This window comes from Pithys albifrons, chromosome 1 (assembly GCF_047495875.1).
Source record: "Pithys albifrons albifrons isolate INPA30051 chromosome 1, PitAlb_v1, whole genome shotgun sequence".
NCBI classification, from domain to species: domain Eukaryota; kingdom Metazoa; phylum Chordata; class Aves; order Passeriformes; family Thamnophilidae; genus Pithys; species Pithys albifrons.
Window position 1 is genome coordinate 116,698,488 of NC_092458.1, and position 17,827 is coordinate 116,716,314.

Genomic DNA, 17,827 nt, shown 5'->3' on the forward strand with positions numbered 1-17,827 from the left:
GGAGGGCTTTTCCAACCTAAATGGTTCTGTGATTCTGTGGAAACAGCGATTAGACCCTTCAGTGAGTCCAGACATCTTTCCTTCCTGCAGCAGGAGATCCCTGGGATCGCTGGGAAGAGCAGGCTCTGCTCAGGGACACACTTGGGGGCTGCCGTTGTGTCAGGGCAGGGCCAGGGGAGAAACCTGCACATCAGCTGCACTGGGGAGCTGCTCCTTGCCAGTATTCCAGGCTGGAATTCCAGGGAAGTGCTGAAACTCCAGGGAATTGCTGAAATGACAGGGAAGTGCTGAAGTCCCAGGGCAATACTGAAATTCCAGGGGAGTGCTGAAATTCCAGGGCAATGCTGAAACTCCAGGGAAGTGCTGAAGCTCCAGGGGAGTGCTGCAACTCCAGGGAAGTGCTGAAATTCCAGGGAAGTGCTGAAATTCCAGGGAAGTGCTGAAGTCCCAGGGCAGTACTGAAACTCGAGGGCAATGCTGAAATTCCAGGGGAGTACTGAAATCCCAGGGCAGTGCTGAAACTTGAGGGCAATACTGAAATTCCAAGGAAGTGCTGAAACTCCAGGGCAGTGCTGAAATTCCAGGGCAATGCTAAAACTGCAGGGCAGTGCTAAAACTCGAGGGCAGTGCTAAAACTCGAGGGCAGTGCTAAAACTCGAGGGCAGTGCTGAAATCCCAGGGCAGTGCTGAAATCCCAGGGCAGTGCTGAAACTTGAGGGCAATGCTGAAATTCCAGGGGAGTACTGAAATTCCAGGGCAGTGTTGAAGTTCCGGGGAAGTGCTGAAACTTGAGGGGAGTGCTGAAACTCCAGGGCCATACTGAAATTCCAGGAAAGTGCTGAAACTCCAGGGCAGTGCTGAAACTCCAGGGCAGTGCTGAAATACCAGGGCAGTGCTGAAACTCGAGGGCAGTGCTGAAATCCCAGGGCAGTGCTGAAATCCCAGGGCAGTGCTGAAATCCCAGGGCAGTGCTGAAATCCCAGGGCAGTGCTGAAGTTCCAGGGCAATACTGAAGTTCCAGGGCAATACTGAAGACACCAGTGAGGAAACCAGATCTGGAGACCTGTTTGCCTTAACTCCCTTCTTCCCAGTGATTGACATAAAACTGGAAAAGCCTCAAGAGCAGCCTGTCAGTGAAGGAGGCTGTTCCTGCTAATCCCACGTGGCTCCCACCTCTCCAGAACATCACTGCTCCCCTCCCTGCCCTCTCCATTGACTGCAGTGTGAATATTGGCTTGCCCCCCCCCTCCCGTGATAACGCCCCGCAGTCCTCATCGCTGCCTGTCTCGTGGAGATGGTTATTGGCTTCACAAGCACACACACACACACAGAGAATTGTCAGTGTCTTCATTATTTATAAGAAAAAAAAAGCCAAAATATCCCGGCGTATTCTAGTTATAACTTTAAAAAAAAAAGGAGAAAAAAAAAGAGAGAAAAATAGGTACAATTTCTTAATATTTGTTCCTTTTTTAATATGTTACGATACCGCACTTTGGAATGAGGGCGACTGAGTAAGTTTGGGATTGGACTTAGATGGGATGTGCAGAAGAAGGGCTTGCAAATCTGACCCACTGGAGTTCTCTGAGGAACTGGGAATGCGTAGACAGCGGGAATCGCGGGCGGAGGCGGCGCATGCCGAGGGCTAAACGCTTCTCCTTGATGACTAAACACCAAATGAACCCCAAGCTCTTCATTCCCTTGAGCAGAGCGAGCCTGCCTGGTGCCCAAACCCACCCAAGCTGGGGTTTGACACCACCACAGGCTGCTGGAGCTGGGAATTCCGCGCTTCCAAGGAAGTGTGCTGGGAAATCCGGAGAGGCTCTCTGAGCACGATGAGTGGCTTCTGGAGGAGCTGGGAGGGAAGGAAAGGGTGGATGTGCATTAGCAAAACACTTGCAGGAAACAGGGAAATAATGTTTCGAGTGCAAGATGAGTTTTAGGAGCATTATTATTTTTCCTTTTTGAGTAGAAAACATCAGTGAAGTGAATTATTCCTGCCCGAGAGATGGGAATGGAGCGTTCCAGCTGATTGGAGGAGGAAGCATTTTGCTCCTTTTTTTTTTTCAGGGGAAATAGTGAAATCAGGACTGGCACTAAAACCTGCCAAAGCTGATGGAAACCTTGGAAATTTGGGAGAAGGAGGGAAGAGCAGGTGGCTGTCCCAGCAGAGAGGGAACGGCACCTGCTTTTCCAGGGCGTAGGTCGGTGGGGGAAGGGGTGTTTACTTTGGGCCTACTGGAATCTAGTTGAGACATCTTAGATGGCAAGGGAGGGACTTGAGTAGGATGGAAACCAACTTCCGATTATGCAGATTTATGCCTTTATTTTTTAGCTTTTTGGGGTTTTTTATGTTCAGTCTTTCGAGTCTGTTTAATTCAGTTCACTAGAGCTGTATAGTTTGGTTAAACAAGTGGTCATTCAGTTTTCTATTGAACTAAGCTTCCAATTAACCATTTTTTTCTTTGATATTTATTTCTTGGCTTCATTTTTTTTTACTCTGTTCAGTACTGATTTTGTGGGGTTTTTTTTCCTTTGGCTGAGGAATCTGTTGTAGAGCTTTTGCTGGTGTTGCGATGTAGCTCCCCGAGACCCACGGAATGGAACACACTAGAAGTGCACCCTTTTAATCTTTACTAGTTCATTGTGAAGTTGCTGTGTAAGTTAATAAAAACACACTTGTAAATACATTGTTTGCTGGGCAGGTCTGGCCGAGGTGCAGGGAAGGAATTCTCGAGTCTGGGTTGCGATTGCTGCAAGGGAATATTCAGGCTCCTCCTTGGTTCCCTGTGCCCCTCTCCCTGCCATCTAAAATGGGGGAGAGGAGGGGAATCGTCCCCACCACCACTTCTCACCAGGAAACAGGCACAAAAGAGCTGGAATTGTCCATTCCTGCCAGGCTCGTGCCCTGCCCTGGGTTTCTGGCAACTCTGCACAACAATAACTCAAAGGCAGAACGAGATGTAAAAGTGCTTTTCTAATGCAATATTAAAGGCGAGTTTTTTTGACGTGGCATGTCTTGAAATAAACATCAATGATATGTGACAAAGGATCATTCTTTCTTTTCCAAAGAACCGCTCTGGGGGAAGGAAACCTGGCTGCTTTTCCTGTGTTGTACTGTTCTTACCCGTGCAGAAATGCCTCATCCTGCTGCTCCTTCCTTGGCTTTCTTCTCCTTTGGTTCTTCATGCAGCTTCTGCTCCTCATCTGGCTCATCCCACTGGCACATCCTTGGTTTTCTTGCTCCTGGTGGAACCAACCCCCTCTGCCGCCCAGATCCCAGGCTTTAAGCACTGGATTTCCAAGGCTCAGCCTGCGGCTGCTTTTCCTGGGAGACCTGAGATCAGGTTTGGCCGTAATTCCCTCTAAACGAGGGTCTTGGAGAGCAGCATTCTCACAGCTCCAGGGGCTGCAGGAACATGGATGGGGCAGCCCTGGCTTGGCCCTTCTCCACGAGCTCCCTGGGTGTGCTCAGGTATGTTGGACAGTCCTTGCTGACAGTTTGTGCTTAACGTGACCACAGCCCTAATCCCAGTTTCCCAGAGAAAAGACGCTTCCAAAGGGGGCACAGGAGCAACATGATCTCCATCTTTGACATTTCTTTTTGCACCATCTGGCTTTGGATCTTTCCTTTGCTCTTTGGGAACCATGGGAACAGACCTTTTGACTGCTGATTGTGTGATTTTTGGAATGAAGGTCTTGGCTCTGTTTCCTTTGCCCTCCCCGCCCTGCCCTGCTCTGTACAGCCCCAGCTGCTCCATTGCCTCTCCTTTTGTCTTGATAAAAGTAGTTGAAGAAATTGTGTAAGGGGGGATAAAAAAGGTTCCTTTTCTTCATGTTGGAATGTCACTGGTACCTCAGCTCTGTTTGATAATACCGACAACGACAAGAGAACAAATCCTTAGCGCTTGAACTAAATAAATACCTGTCTCATTGGAAAGCTCTGGGTCTCTTCTCTCCATCACAATGCTGGTGGGAGGTGCAGCTCCTCCTCTGGGCGCTGCAGGTTCTGCAGGACAAGTTTTTAAGGGCAACGAGGATGTTTTGGGGGGTTTCTTTGCAGAGGGAAGACGTGGAGTTGTGTGTTTGCTGTTCCTCCGGTTCCATGCGGTGTCTGAAATTTTCCAGCTGTGCCTTTCTGGGCCTTTCCTGCTCTTGATATCCAGCTGTTCCCTCTCCAAGGGCCTCATCTTCCCTGGGACACGGGTGGAGCAGCCCCACCTTCCCTGAGGAGGATCCTCCTTAATCCTTGGAGGGCTGCGGGGCCGGGGAGGTGAGTACCAGTACCAGCTGCTCATGGATGAGTTATCCTTGTCTTTCCTGGAGTAGGGAATCATGGAATCTCAGGATGGTTGGGTTGGAAGGGACCCTGAAGCCAGTCCCAGCCCACTGCCATGGGCAAGGACATCTTTCACACAGGTTGTTCCAAGGAATTGCCTGGATTTGGTGTGGAAACAGCAATATCCCAACCTTGGTGAACCAATGGGTTGTGGGGCCGTGGAGATGGGCTGGAATTCAGGGAAATGAGAGGAGCCATGTGGGGACAAGGCACTAGGGGAGCTTCTCTTCTTTGTACTTGGCACCTCCAGGTCCTGCCCTGGCTGGGAGGCTCTGGAAGCACCAGCTCACCTCTCGGCAGTGGGTTTGGGATGGAAGGAGCTGAATGGGATATCAGAGAGTGGTGTCTCCTGGGGAGCACCAGAGTGTGACCATCCCAGTTCCTCCTTGGAATTGAGCCTTGGGGCTGTCACCTCAGGCACTGGTGTATCCCAGTTCCGAGCTCTGAAGGGGGGCTGATTTAAACTGCAGGGAGCAGGGAATGGACAGGGTGCTGGTCCCGGTGGGTCACTCCTGGTGCAGTGGGTCGAGCTTTGCTCCCAGCCCAGCTCCAAACTCTGACAGGGAGCAGCTGCCTCAGCTTGGAGGATGCTCCTTGCCCACTGGTGGGATCAGCTGTGCTTTTCCCAGGCTGGAGCATCCCCATCACCTTCCTGGCAGCGTGTGCAGAGCTGCTGCAGCCGCCAGTGCCGTCCTCTGGCTGCAGTGGTGCTTCCAGCAGTGGAATGTGCAGGGCTCTCCCTGCTGCTGCAGCAGCTCCTTTTCCCATGCTGGGCATGTCCCAGCTCTGTCAGGAAGACAAATGGGATGTGCAGGCTGCGGCACAGGCTGCCAGCGCTCCCGCAGGCGGCTGCGAGCACCGACCCCTCTGCTCCCTCTGCATTCCCTCTGCTCCCTCTGTCATTCCCTCTGCTCCCTTCTGCATTCCCTGTGCTCCCTTCTGCATTCCCTGTGCTCCCTTCTGCATTCCCTGTGCTCCCTTCTGCATTCCCTGTGCTCCCTTCTGCATTCCCTGTGCTCCCTTCTGCATTCGCTCTGCTCCCTTCTGCATTCGCTCTGCTCCCTTCTGCATTCGCTCTGCTCCCTTCTGCATTCCCTCTGCTCCCTTCTGCATTCCCTCTGCTCCCTTCTGCATTCCCTCTGCTCCCTTCTGCATTCCCTCTGCTCCCTTCTGCATTCCCTCTGCTCCCTTCTGCATTCCCTCTGCTCCCTTCTGCATTCCCTCTGTCATTCCCTCTGCTCCCTCTGCATTCCTTGTCATTCCCTCTGTCATTCCCTCTGTCATTCCCTCTGTCATTCCCTCTGTCATTCCCTCTGTCATTCCCTCTGTCATTCCCTCTGTCATTCCCTCTGTCATTCCCTCTGTCGCTCCCTCTGCTCCCTCTGCATTCCCTCTGCTCCCTCTACGTTCCCTCTGCATTCCCTCTGTCACTCCCTCTGCATTCCCTCTCTGCCTGAGCCGGGATTTCCAGGCTAATGGATGGTTTAATGGATCTTCCATCAACCGAATTGATCTGTCATCAGTTGGCAAAAATACCTGTTTTATTTTCCCTCCCCTTCCCTTGCACGTGGCAAAGGGGCTTTTTATAAAGGATTTGGGATGCTCTGGTAGGAACGGGATTTAATGAACTGTAAACATCAGGCTCGGGCGTGTCGGGAATGGAATTCCAGCGGAATTGCAGTGCCAGGAGCAGCTCTGCCCTTGCCGGGAGGATGAGGAGGAGGGAAGGGCTGAAGGCAGCTGGATCGTGATGCTCGTGCTACCCCACGGTTCTGCCCTGGAGTGCTGTTCCCAAACCCAGTTTTCCAGGCAAAGGAGAAAATGGGATTGATTGATGCTGGTGGTTTGGCACTGGCCTTTCCCACGTTTATTTGAGCTTGGGAAGAAATTTGGGTGGAAATCCGAGTGTGCAATCTGAGCTCGGGTGGAAATTTGAGGTTCAATCCCGACATTTCCTGAGCTGTTTGATTTCCAGGGAAGTGGGTTTGGGTCCCAGTGAGGGTCACATGGCCCCAGCTGATTTCTGTGGTGTGGAATATTGGGATTCATCTTTCCAGGCAGTTTGTGGGCGCGTTTGGGCATTAATGGCTTGTGCCTGGTCCTTCCTGCAAATCCCACAGTATCCATCCTCATTTCCAAGGGGTTCTAGAGTTGTTCTGAGCTTTGCTCCATGTTTGGATCTCCATCAGCTCTCCGTGCTGGGGAGAGCAGCCCTGTGGGCCTGGAGTTGACCTGGGAGTGGGGCAGGTTGCTCAGCACTCCCTGTCCTGCTGATCCTGCACGGCATTGGCACCAAGCATTCTCGGGAAGCTCCTCTCCCAGCGGAGCAGAGCCCAGTCCAGGTGGTTCTGTGGTCTGTGCCTCTGGTGTTTGTGCTTCCACACTGATTTCTGGAATGTTTAATTGCTCCTTCGTTCAGCTCCCTAGTGCAGGGCCCGGCTGCCATCAGCTCTTCCCACCGGCAGCGATGACCCCAGGAATCACTGCTGGAATTGGTGCCGATCCATCACTGCCCTTCCCATGGATTGCTCCATGTCCCTGGCTCTTTGGGAGACCAGCACAGCAGGACAGAGGTGGGATCAGCCTCGGGATGTTCAGGTACTGCAGGGATGGGGAGTGTGGGAGTCTGAGCTGGGAAAGGAGCTCTGGCAGCAGCTGGATGTGCCATGGGAAGGAGGGAAGATTTCAAGGCCGTGTTGCTCTTGATGAAAAACTTCCAGGTGTTTCCATCTCCAGGTGTGTCTCACCTGGGATTGTGCACCTTGTCTAGTGAATGGTTGTTTTGGAAGGGATTAAATTGGAGATTAGGAAGGAATTGCTGGCTGGGAAGGTGTGCAGGCTCTGGCACAGGTTGGGCAGAGAAGCTGTGGCTGCCCCATCCCTTGGAGTGTCCAAGGCCAGGTTCCTTCCCAATATTCCTTCCCAATATCCCATCTGTCCCTGCCCTCTGGCAGTGGGTGTCGGAGCAGCACCCAAGGAGGTGACAGTGGCTTGCACATGGAGAGGGCAGAAGGGATGAGGACATGGAGGGGTGCAGGGCTGGATCCTTCTCCTCTCCTGCCCTTGGAAGCGGGTGTTTTATGCTGGGATTAACACAGGGATGGAGAGGCTGTGGGGGAAAGCCTGAATCCCTGTTTGGGAGCTGGGAGCCAGGCCTGGCTCCTGCCTGGCACATTAAATAGCCAGGGATGCTGCTCAGCACCTGGAGGCCTCAAACGGGGCTGGCAGTGCCTTCCCAAGCAGAGACACCTCATCCCACAGATCCGTGATGCACAGGAGCTGCTCTGCCAGCACAAGATGGTGGCTCAGGCACAGAGGAGGGATTTTTGGGGCAGCTTTGTCCCTCCTGTGCCTCTTTGGGATCTTGATGCCCTGTTCAGAGTGCCAGGGATGCTCCAGCTGTGCTCCTGTGAGGACCTGAGGGTGTTTTGCAGCTCCCAGCTAGACAGGGAGGGAGGCAGAGGGGCTCTGGAGGGGTCAGGGGAGCTGGTGCTGTGCAGCTGTGGGGGGACACCACCCTTCCCACCCTCTGGAAGCTGAGCAGCCCCTCCTGCTCACTCACCACAGGCCAGGGCTGGTTTTTTGCTGCCTTTATTAGACCGCACAGGGGGTGTGGGTTTTTCCCTTCCCAGGAGCGGATGGAGCAGGAGGGAGGCAGGTGAGAATGAGGGTGGTGTGTGGGGATATCCCAGTCCCCCTGGGCACAGGGATGAGCTGATCCGGGGCTTTATGGACGAGCTGGGTGCTGGGGTCACTGGTGGTTCTTTATCCAGCTGTGGGGTCTGTAATTCCTACATTTGTTTAGTGTCAGTGCTGCCTTCAGGATAAAGTCTGGGTTGTGAGGGTGATGCTCAGCAGCTGCTCCTCACCCCTTCCTTTGCCACCTCCCTGTGCTGCCCAAAAGTCCCACAAGCTGCTGCTTGTCCCTGGGCCTCACTGTGTGTCCCCCCTCTATCCCAAATCCCTGCTGTGAAGATCCCAGCTTGGCTGCCAGAAAGGATCCTGGCCCCCAGGGACAGCTGCCCTTCTCCCCCTCCCAAAAATCAGCTCAGGACGCTGTGTGTCCCTCCTACTTGCCCGGGATATTCCCTAGGCTCTGCCCAGATCAGTTCCCAGAGGTTTAACTCCCAATTCCTGGCGGGTTTGCACCATTTCTCCAGCTTAGCCAGGCCCAGGGGACTGGTGGGAGGCTGGAAACCCTGCAAACCTTTTTCCTCCTCCTTGATCTTTCATCCGTCTTTGGAGCATCCCCGTGGCTGCCCCTTGTGTCAGCTCCTGCTCCAGTGCTGGAGCCTCTCCCAAAAAAACCCCTAACAATCCTCTTCAGTGTGGAGTTCACCCACACCAAAAAAATCCAGCCACTTCCCCCTACATTAACGGCCCCTTGTTCCCAAATCCAGGTGTTTGTGCAGCCAGCTCCCTGTTGAGATCTGGGGTGGGGAACTGCACCCCCTCTGCTGGCAGCTCCCAGGCCCTTCCCGCTGGGGATGGGATGCTGGGGAGTTCTGGGATGGGTGTTGGGGGGTCTCTGAAGCATGTGGGGGTTATTGAATGCAGAAGCTGGGGCTGGCAGGAGGGTGTGGGGGTCTGTCCCCAGGGGTTGGGGGGTGTCTGTCCCCAGGGGTTGGGGGGTGTCTGTCCCCAGGGTTGGGGGGATGTCTGTCCCCAGGGTTTGGGGGTGTCTGTCCCCAGGGGTGTGGGGGTGTCTGTCCCCAGGGGTTGGGGGGTGTCTGTCCCCAGGGTTAGGGGGTGTCTGTGCTCAGGTTTGGGGGAGTCTGTCCCCAGGGTGTGGGGGTGTCTGTCCCCAGGGGTTGGGGGGTGTCTGTCCCCAGGGTTTAAGGGGTGTCTGTCCCCAGGGTGTGGGGGTGTCTGTCCCCAGGGGCTAGGGGAGTGTCTGTCCCCAGGGTTTAAGGGGTGTCTGTCCCCAGGGTGTGGGGGTGTCTGTCCCCAGGGTGTGGGGGTGTCTGTCCCCAGGGTTTAAGGGGTGTCTGTCCCCAGGGTGTGGGGGTGTCTGTCCCCAGGGGCTAGGGGAGTGTCTGTCCCCAGGGTGTGGGGGTGTCTGTCCCCAGGGTGTGGGGGTGTCTGTCCCCAGGGTGTGGGGGTGTCTGTCCCCAGGGGCTAGGGGAGTGTCTGTCCCCAGGGGCTAGGGGAGTGTCTGTCCCCAGGGTTTAAGGGGTGTCTGTCCCCAGGGTGTGGGGGTGTCTGTCCCCAGGGTTTAAGGGGTGTCTGTCCCCAGGGTGTGGGGGTGTCTGTCCCCAGGGGCTAGGGGAGTGTCTGTCCCCAGGGTTTAAGGGGTGTCTGTCCCCAGGGTGTGGGGGTGTCTGTCCCCAGGGTTTAAGGGGTGTCTGTCCCCAGGGTGTGGGGGTGTCTGTCCCCAGGGTGTGGGGGTGTCTGTCCCCAGGGTTTAAGGGGTGTCTGTCCCCAGGGTTTAAGGGGTGTCTGTCCCCAGGGTGTGGGAGTGTCTGTCCCCAGGGTTTAAGGGGTGTCTGTCCCCAGGGTGTGGGGGTGTCTGTCCCCAGGGCTGGGGAGGCTGAGGGGGCTCAGGGCAGGTGCCAAGCTAGGGGCGAGTTAAACTCAAGCCAAGAGGGGCTGAGCCCCGGTGTGGGGGGCCGTGTGGCAGCTCAGGGGGCCGCTAAAACCAGCAGGGCATCCACATGAAGGAGCCCAGGGCGGCGCCCGTGGCCGCCCCCGCCAGCAGCCCCAGCGCCATCTGGTCCCCGGACACGCGGTACGGATCCTCCCGCACGATCACGTGGGTCACGCCGGGAGCTGCCAGGGCAAACAGGGCTGGGGGTGAGCAGGGGGCACGGCGCCCTCCCGGCACCCCCAGTGCCACCAGTGGGGCACCCACCTCCGTACTGGGGGCCGTAGTGGCCTGAGCTGATGTAGGCGGCCTGGTGCGAGTCCAGCGGCACCGTCTGGTAGTAATCGTCGTCATAGGGGTCGTACACGTGCACCTGGGGCAGCGGGGGGGACAGCTGTGCTCAGCCACCGTGACCCTGCCACCGCGACCCTGCCACTGTCACCCTGAGCCTGCCACCGCGACCCTGCCACCGCGACCCTGCCCTGTCACCTAAACAGTGGCTGTGTCACCTGAACAATGTCCCTGTCATCTGAATGGGGGAGTCAGCCTGTGCTCAGCCCCCCTGAGCCTGCCCTGCCACCGTGACCCTGCCACCGTGACCCTGCCACCGTGACCCTGCCACAGTGACCCTGCCACCCTGCCCCTGCCATGCCACCTGAATGGTGGCCCTGTCACCTAAACAGTGGCCCTGTCATCTGAGTGGTGGCCCTGTCAACTTACCTGTGTCCCTGTCACCTTACCTGTGTCCCTGTCACCTTGATGGTGTCCCACCAACTCAACTCTGTCCCCACTCCTCTTAGCAGTGTTCTTGTGACTTGTGTCCCTGCCACTTGTGTCCCAGTCACCTGAATCGTGGCCTTGTCACCTTAACAGTGTCCCTGTCACCTGAGTGGTTGCCCTGTCAATTTACCTGTGTCTCTGTCACCTTAACAGTGTCCCACCAACTCAACTCTGCCCCCACTCCTTTTAACAGTGTTCTTGTCACCTCACTTGTGTCCCTGTCATGTGAACAGTGGCCCTCTCACCTGAACGGTGGCCCTGTCACCTTAACAGTATCCCTGACACCTGAGTGGTGGCCCTGTCACTTTACCTCTGTCCCTGTCACCCTAACTATGCTCCCATTCCCCTTAACGGTGTCCCTGTCACCTTAACAGTGTCCTTGTCACCATAACAGTGTCCTTGTCACCTTAACTATGCTCCAATTCCCCTTAACAGTGTTCCACCAACTCAACTCTGCCCCCACTCCTCTTAACAGTGTTTTTGTCACCTTACTTGTGTCCCTGTCACCTTAACTTTGCCCCCATTCCCTCTGACAGTGTCCCTGTCACCTCAGCTGTGTCCTACCACCCTAACTCTGCCCCTGTTCCCATTAATGATGGCCCTGTCACCTCAACTCTGTCCTTAACTGTGTCCTTGTCACCTTAACTCTGTCCTGCCACCTCAACTCTGCCTCCATTCCTCTTAATAATGTCCTGTTCCCCTTACCTGTGTTTCTGTCACCTCTACCTTGCCCTCATTCCCTGTGACTGTGTCCCTGTCACCTCAACTCTGCTCTCCTTCCCCTGAACTGTGTCCCCACTGCCCTGTGGCCCTGTCACCTCTACCCTGGCCTCATTCCCTGTAACTGTGTCCCTGCCCCCTCCCTGCCCGAATCCCGAATCCCGGGGTGGGATGTGCCCCTGCTCCGGGGCCTGGAGCCTCACCGGGGTGGATTTGGCCTCCAGCACAGCCATCTTCCAAGCACTGCAACAAAACAGAGGGACGTGGCTTTGGGGAGTGCTTGGGAATTGTCCCCATTCCTCCCTCTGAACACCTGGATGTGGCTGCAGGGCTGGCACTAATCCCAATTCCCTATTGGCGAGCGCTGGGATAACAGGTGGGGATGGGAAGGTGCAGGGAGGCACCAAACACCACAGGGATGGACACAGGGCAGTCCCTGGGAATGGGCTCAGCTCAAACCAGGGCAGGCAGGAATGTGGCATCCAAATTTTGGGTGAATTCCCATCCAGGCCAGGCTCAGTGATCCAGCTCAGCTTGGCCATGGCTGTGTCTCCCTCTGTCTGAGCTCAGCTGAAGGTTTCCCACTTTTAATTTTTTATAGTTTAAAAAAAACAACTAAAAACTTCTGGTTTTATAGAAACATATTTTTAACTTAGATTTCTACCTTATTTTTAGCTTAGATTCCAAATTTTAAAAGAAAGAAATAGAAGGGGAACAGTGCTAAAAGTGGAGGTTTGCCTAAAGCCAACGAGGACTTCACTATTTATCACCAGATATCAATGAAACCCCTTTTCCAGAGATCCTCAGTCAGGCCAAGAGGGGATTTCTGATCCATGAGGAAAACACATCCCACAGGAGACCAGCTGCTTTAAAACAGCTCCTTCTGGCTTGGGACTATACAGCAGGAAACCCAAACCTCCTCCTGTGCCCTTCGCCCTGGTAGAGGTTTGAGAGACCCCTTGGAGAGGTTCAAGAGACTGGGAGGGGATTTGAGAGACCCCTGGGAGAAGTTCAAGAGAACTCTGGGAGGGGGTTTGAGAGACCCCTGGGAGGTGGTTTGAGAGACCCCTGGGAGAGATTTGAAAGACCCCTGGAAGGGATTTGAGAGACCCCTGGGAGAGATTTGAGAGACCCCTGGGAGAGATTTGAGAGACCCCTGGGAGAAGTTTGAGAGACCCCTGGGAGAAATTTGAGAGACCCCTGGGAAGAAGTTTGAGACCCCTGGGAGAGGTTCAAGAGAACTCTGGGAGGGGGTTTGAGAGACCCCTGGGAGGTGGTTTGAGAGACCCCTGGGAGAGATTTGAAAGACCCCTGGGAGGGATTTGAGAGACCCCTGGGAGAAGTTTGAGAGACCCCTGGGAGAGGTTCAAGAGAACTCTGGGAGGGGGTTTGAGAGACCCTGGGAGAGGTTTGAGAGACCCTGGGAGGGCTTTGAGACACCCTTGGGCGGGGATTTGGGAGGGGTTTGAGAGACCCCTGGGAGGGGTTTGGGCACAGATGGGATGTGGTGGGAGCAGGACAGGGCTCTTTCCAGGCTGGGATAACTGGGAAGAGGAGCAGCTTACACAGCGTCGTCCTCACTCTCGGCGCACAGCGTGGTCTTGGAGCCGTCCCGGAGCACCACGGTGAGCAGGCACTCCCGGCCCCTGCCCTCGGGAGGCTGCACCTCTGGGAATGCAAGGCAGGATCCAGCCTCAGCCAAGGCCCTCCCTGCCCACCCTGGGCTCCAAACCCCCCTGGCACAGGAGCCTAGGGATGCAGGGGGTTTCATTCAGGTTCCAAACCCCCTGGCACAGGAGCTGAGGGATGCAGGGCGGTTTCATTGGGGCTCCAAACCCCCCTGGCACGGGAGCTGAGGGATGCAGGGGGGTTTCAATAGAGCTCCAAACCCCCCTGGCACAGGAGCTGAGGGATGCAGGGCGGTTTCATTGGGGCTCCCTCGGGATCTCACAGGTTAAAAGCCAACACGAGGAATGAGCTGGTGGGAAGAAACCTCCACCCCCAAGGCAGAAAGGACATGGGAGGGCAGGAAGCTGCCAAAAATGTGCCACCAGGCCAAGCTGCTTTGCTTTGACCTCACCAGAGTGCCCCCACATTTTGGAGATGCTCCTCACTGGAGCGGGATGGGGAGCTCCAGCAGGAAATAAACCTTAAATCCCTGTGGCTCCTGTGCCTTGCCCTATTGCCCTATTGTCCTGTGCCTTGCCGTATTGCCCAGGCTTGGCAGGACCCTCTGGAGAGCTCAGAGCTGTGGGATTGTGCTCCCACAGCCCCAGAAGGGCTCTTTGTGCAGAGCCGTGGGCTGCGGGGCCCAGCCAAGCCGGGCTTTGTTCTCCTGTTTGTGCGAGACGGCGACGGATGAGTCAGGAACGTGGGATCGTGTTTGCAACAAGCACAAACCAGGAGGAGAATTCCTCCTTCTTCCTTCCCTCCCCGTGGAAAAGCCATGACGAGGAAGATGCAATGTGCATCTCCTGGGGCATGGCTTGGCAAAGCAGCGAGTGAGGCAGCCTGGGTTGTTTGGGGGTATCCTGGGGAGTGACCAGGGGCCCAGCCTGGATTGTTTGGGGGTATCCTGGGGAGTGACCAGGGGCCCAGCCTGGATTGTTTGGGGGTATCCTGGGAGCAGGAGTGACACGGAGAGCCCCAGGATGGGCTGGGAATGGCTCACCGCGGCATTCCCGGCCGATCCGCACGTCCCGGCAGCTGTACTTGATGTGGATCCGGCCGTCCATGTCCCGCTGTGTCTCGTCGTGGTAGTACACCAGGCTGCCATCCAGGTAGAGCACAAACCAGTTCCTCTTCCAGCGGCGCAGGATGGAGCCTGCAGGGCAGGGAAGAGGCCAAGAATCCCGGTGAGCCCGGTGGGATGCACCCAGTGCCACCCACACCTCCTGTCCCGCGAGGAGCTGCTGTGCCTGGCAGCAGCACCCAGGGCAGCGTGAGCAGGTGGCTCTGAGTTTCCAGAGGCTGCCAAAAACGCCATCAGGGCGTGTTGGTGCTGCCCGGGCAGGGCTCCAGCCCCGGACACAGTGTGGCCGTTCTCATGGTAGCGACACCTCTCTCCGCTTACGTAAATCCCACAATCTCCCTGCTGTGGATTAACCACCCAGGTCGGGGCTCCTCGTGACCCCCAACTCCTTGCCTCTTCCCAGCATCCCAGAACCTCTCCAGGGTTATTTTTGGGGGGAGGTTCCCAACCTGGAAAGCTCCAGGATGGCACTTACTCTGCCGCCAAAGCCAACCGCTCTTCACCAGCGCCATGGCTGCTGCAGGGCTTCCAGATCTGTGGGGAAAGCAACGGGGTTAAACCAGCAGCTCCTGCCTCTCCTCACCTCCCTGCAGCCTCCAGCAGGGAATGGGACAGGGATTCACCCCTGTTGCTCCTGGCTTTTTTGGGGGATGAGCTCAGCGGGTGGGTTAATCGGGGTTAGGCAGGCGCGGGATTTCGTCAGGCGGGGACGGTGGTGGAGGCAGCGGGAGGAACTCCATCCAGCCACCTTGCTCTGCGCCTCTAATCTCATTGGGATTTAGGGATTATCATCCCGTGGAGGTAAGTGCAGACATCCGGGCGGTGGATGTGAACAGGCAGCGCTCCCCACGGCACCGGTAACTTTCCATGGCAAATGACACCTACACTTGTTTATTTTCCCTGCCTGGATGGAAATTAGTCCTTAATAAGGCCATGAAGTAATCGCTCCCCAGGTCCCCAAGCAGAGCCAACACCCCAGGGACAGGCAGGAGCTGTTCCCTGCCCCTGGCCGCCCCCAGCCACCATCCAGCTGGGAATCCCAGGGATGGGAACTTGGGATGGCCTCCAGGACCTCCTGCCTGGACCCTCACCCGGGCTGGGGGCACAGGAAGGCACAGACCCCCCTCCCAGTGACTCCAGGTTATCCAATGCCTGAATCCCAGAGTATCCACATCCCCATGAAGTTTGCAGCCTGGTACCAGCGCCCCTCCCTGCCCACATCCCTGGGAACTCACAGCCCATGGATACACCTCTATGCCTTGGCACCCTCACCCTCCTGCCCTCGCGCCCCCAGGTCCCCCCATCCCATCCCCATCCCACCCTCATCCCGCTCTGCTTCCAGCCCCTTGGTACCCCCATCCCACATCCCCTGCACCTTTTCCCCTCCTCTACCCACATTTCACATCCCTCAGGTCCCTGCACCCCTCAGTGCTGGCACCCCTGGCACTCCCACTGCCCCGGTACCCCCAATTCCAGGTACTTCCCATCCCCGGTTTCCCCACCCTGGGCCCCCATCCACAGTATCCCCATTCCTGGTACCCCCATCCACAGTACCCCCATCCCCATCCACAGTACCCTATCCCCGGTACCCCCATCCCGATACTCCCATCCCAGTATCCCCATCCCCGGTACCTCCGCCCCTACATCGCGATCCGCTGGTGCCCCATCCCTGGCATTCCCGGTACCCCATTCCCGTTATCCCCCTACCCGCGCATCCCTCACCGGGCGCTGGCGGCGGGTCCCCGCTGCGGGATGGGATGGGAAGGGATGCGATGGGATGGGATGGGATGCGCTCCCGCCGCCCGGCCCTCCCCGCCCGCGCAGATCGCCGGGAGCTGTAGTCCAGCATCCCAACGTGCGGGTTATCCCGGGAAAACGGACGCGCCGCGCCCGGGGATGCTCCTGGTTGATCCATCCCCTCCCAGCCCCGCGTTCCCTCCCTCCGGAGATGGATGGAGCACATCCCGGGATGCGGCTGCCGCAGGAGGGGGCTCAGCCCAAGAGGGAGCCCCAAAGCCGTGGCTGGGGGTCGCTCCTGCCCCGCGCAGAGCTGGGAATGCGGGATATTCCTCGGGAGCTGGGGATGAATGCGGGATTTCCCTCGCGAGCTGGGAATGCGGGATATTACTCGGGAGCTGAGGATGCGGGATCCCTCTGGAGCTGGGGATGGCGCCGAGGAGGAGGCTGAACCGTGAAGCACAAGTTGGGAACAACCCAAATATAAGCACCAAAGTCTGAGTTAAACTTCCAAGTGCAGCGGCCAAACCTCTGGATCAAACCTGAGGCCAGACTTGGCTGTTACTGGAATTAAACCCATCCTGGTGGCCAGAGACGGAAGGGGTGGAAAAGCTCCTGGAATTCCACATTGTTGGAACCCTCCACCCTGCTCGGGACAGCCGAGCTGGGAAGGAATCCCGGGATGCATCCCAGGGCTCCCTGGAAGGTTTGGAATGGCAGGCTTGGGAACAGCGGGGAAAACATGAAGCTGGATTATTTGGGGAAGTCAAGAGCCAAGACCTCTCTGATCCACTCCTTTCCCAGATCAAGCCAGCATGGAATAGCTGAGTGTTTTCTCCTCTCCATATCCATAGGCAGGGCATTCCCAGGGAAACACAGGGGCATTTCCAGGAGCAGGCAGGATTTCTGTGCAGACAGGGAAGCATTTCTGTCGGGACAAGCCCATGGTGGGAACCCAGAGTCCCTCCCAGAGCTGCCCAGGGAAGGAAACAGCACATTCCCTGCAGCTGGAAACAGCCAGGGATAATTCCTGGAACAGAATTCCCAGTGACTGCTGGTGTGTGTGGCTTCAAACCCAAGGCAGGTGCGGTCCAGGCTGTTTATTAAGCACGTGGCAGCCTTAATAGACAAATAAATAACAATGATATTAAAAATATTCTATTCCAGCAGTTTTCCCACATAAAGCCTTTTCCCCTCCTCTTCCTCCAGGAGCAGCTTTGCTGAGAGAACAGCAGAAGGAATTAAACCAATCCATCAGTTCTGGATGATCCCAGAGGAGCCACTTTGGAATCACTCACAGCCCTGTGTGTCCCTCCATGGTGTTATCCAGCTCCAGACTTCCTGGTGCTGCTGAATATTCCCAGCTCAGGGAAATTATTTGGAAATCAGGTGCTGGGCACTTTGTCCTGCAGTTAATCCATAAAGAAAAAATCCCTTTACGAAGAGATTTGGGCTGAAATTTGGATTACCCTGGGTTATCCACTGCTCCACAGGCAGTTTGGCATAAATTCATCTCCAGGTTTTTCCAATGGTTTTCCTCTCCATGTGGGATTTGGGGCTTGGTTTATTTATTTTTTTTTAACTGTGTTTTTTTACAGGATAAATTTAGGGATCTCAGGGTGGAAAAGATGATCCAAGGAGCCAGGGGGTTATTTCCAGAGGGTGGTGGGAGAGGGGAGAGGATTCCCTGTGGGAACAGACTCAGCCCCTCCCTCAGGAGAGCCAAATCCTGGATTCTTCCCCGTTTTTCACAGCATTTGGATGCTGTTTAATTAAACAGATTCCCTTTGGCGCCTCCAGTTTGTCCTTCCTCCAGCTGGGCTTGTGCCTGGGGGGCTCTCCAGGGGTTTGGGTGGGAAGCACAGGAATTCTGGAGCTCTTCTCACATCCCAGGAAAGATTCCCCTTGATTCCTGGGG

At 56.1% G+C, this 17,827-nt stretch overlaps 2 protein-coding genes across 6 annotated transcripts in view; one reads left to right on the forward strand and one right to left on the reverse strand.

The window, feature by feature from the left end:
- The window catches only part of RAB6A (RAB6A, member RAS oncogene family), a 40,572-nt gene extending 36,635 nt beyond the window's left edge, over window positions 1-3,937 (forward strand). For all 3 annotated transcript variants that reach the window (XM_071564721.1, XM_071564711.1, XM_071564700.1), the window contains one exon: window positions 1,092-3,937. In XM_071564721.1, coding sequence (XP_071420822.1) covers window positions 1,092-1,156 — 65 coding nt within the window. In that variant the 3' untranslated portion in view covers window positions 1,157-3,937. The remainder of the gene's footprint in view (window positions 1-1,091) is intronic.
- A 3,974-nt stretch (window positions 3,938-7,911) lies between these two features.
- On the reverse strand, window positions 7,912-15,948 carry PLEKHB1 (pleckstrin homology domain containing B1). Of its 3 annotated transcripts, none has more exons than XM_071564752.1 (7): window positions 15,895-15,948; window positions 14,648-14,706; window positions 14,092-14,244; window positions 12,986-13,088; window positions 11,624-11,663; window positions 10,188-10,293; window positions 7,912-10,105 (listed from the first exon to the last, which is right to left on the reverse strand). In XM_071564752.1, the coding sequence occupies exons 2-7, from the start codon at window positions 14,682-14,684 to the stop codon at window positions 9,969-9,971; spliced, it is 576 nt and encodes a 191-aa protein (XP_071420853.1). In that variant the 5' UTR covers window positions 14,685-14,706; window positions 15,895-15,948; the 3' UTR covers window positions 7,912-9,968. The 3 variants fall into 3 exon arrangements, with proteins under 3 accessions (XP_071420853.1, XP_071420833.1, XP_071420843.1); XM_071564732.1 differs by having other exon boundaries at window positions 15,880-15,933; XM_071564742.1 differs by lacking the exon at window positions 15,895-15,948 and adding an exon at window positions 14,796-14,885.
- Window positions 15,949-17,827: the final 1,879 nt, after the last annotated feature.

Bases quoted from the DNA above. Each gene is read 5' to 3' on its own strand.
- PLEKHB1 (XM_071564732.1), bottom strand. The intron at 10,294-11,623 runs GTGAGGCTCCAG...CCGCTGCCCCAG, and splicing joins TGGAGGCCAAATCCACCCCG to GTGCACGTGTACGACCCCTA. The intron at 10,106-10,187 runs GTGGGTGCCCCA...TTGCCCTGGCAG, and splicing joins CTACGGCCCCCAGTACGGAG to CTCCCGGCGTGACCCACGTG.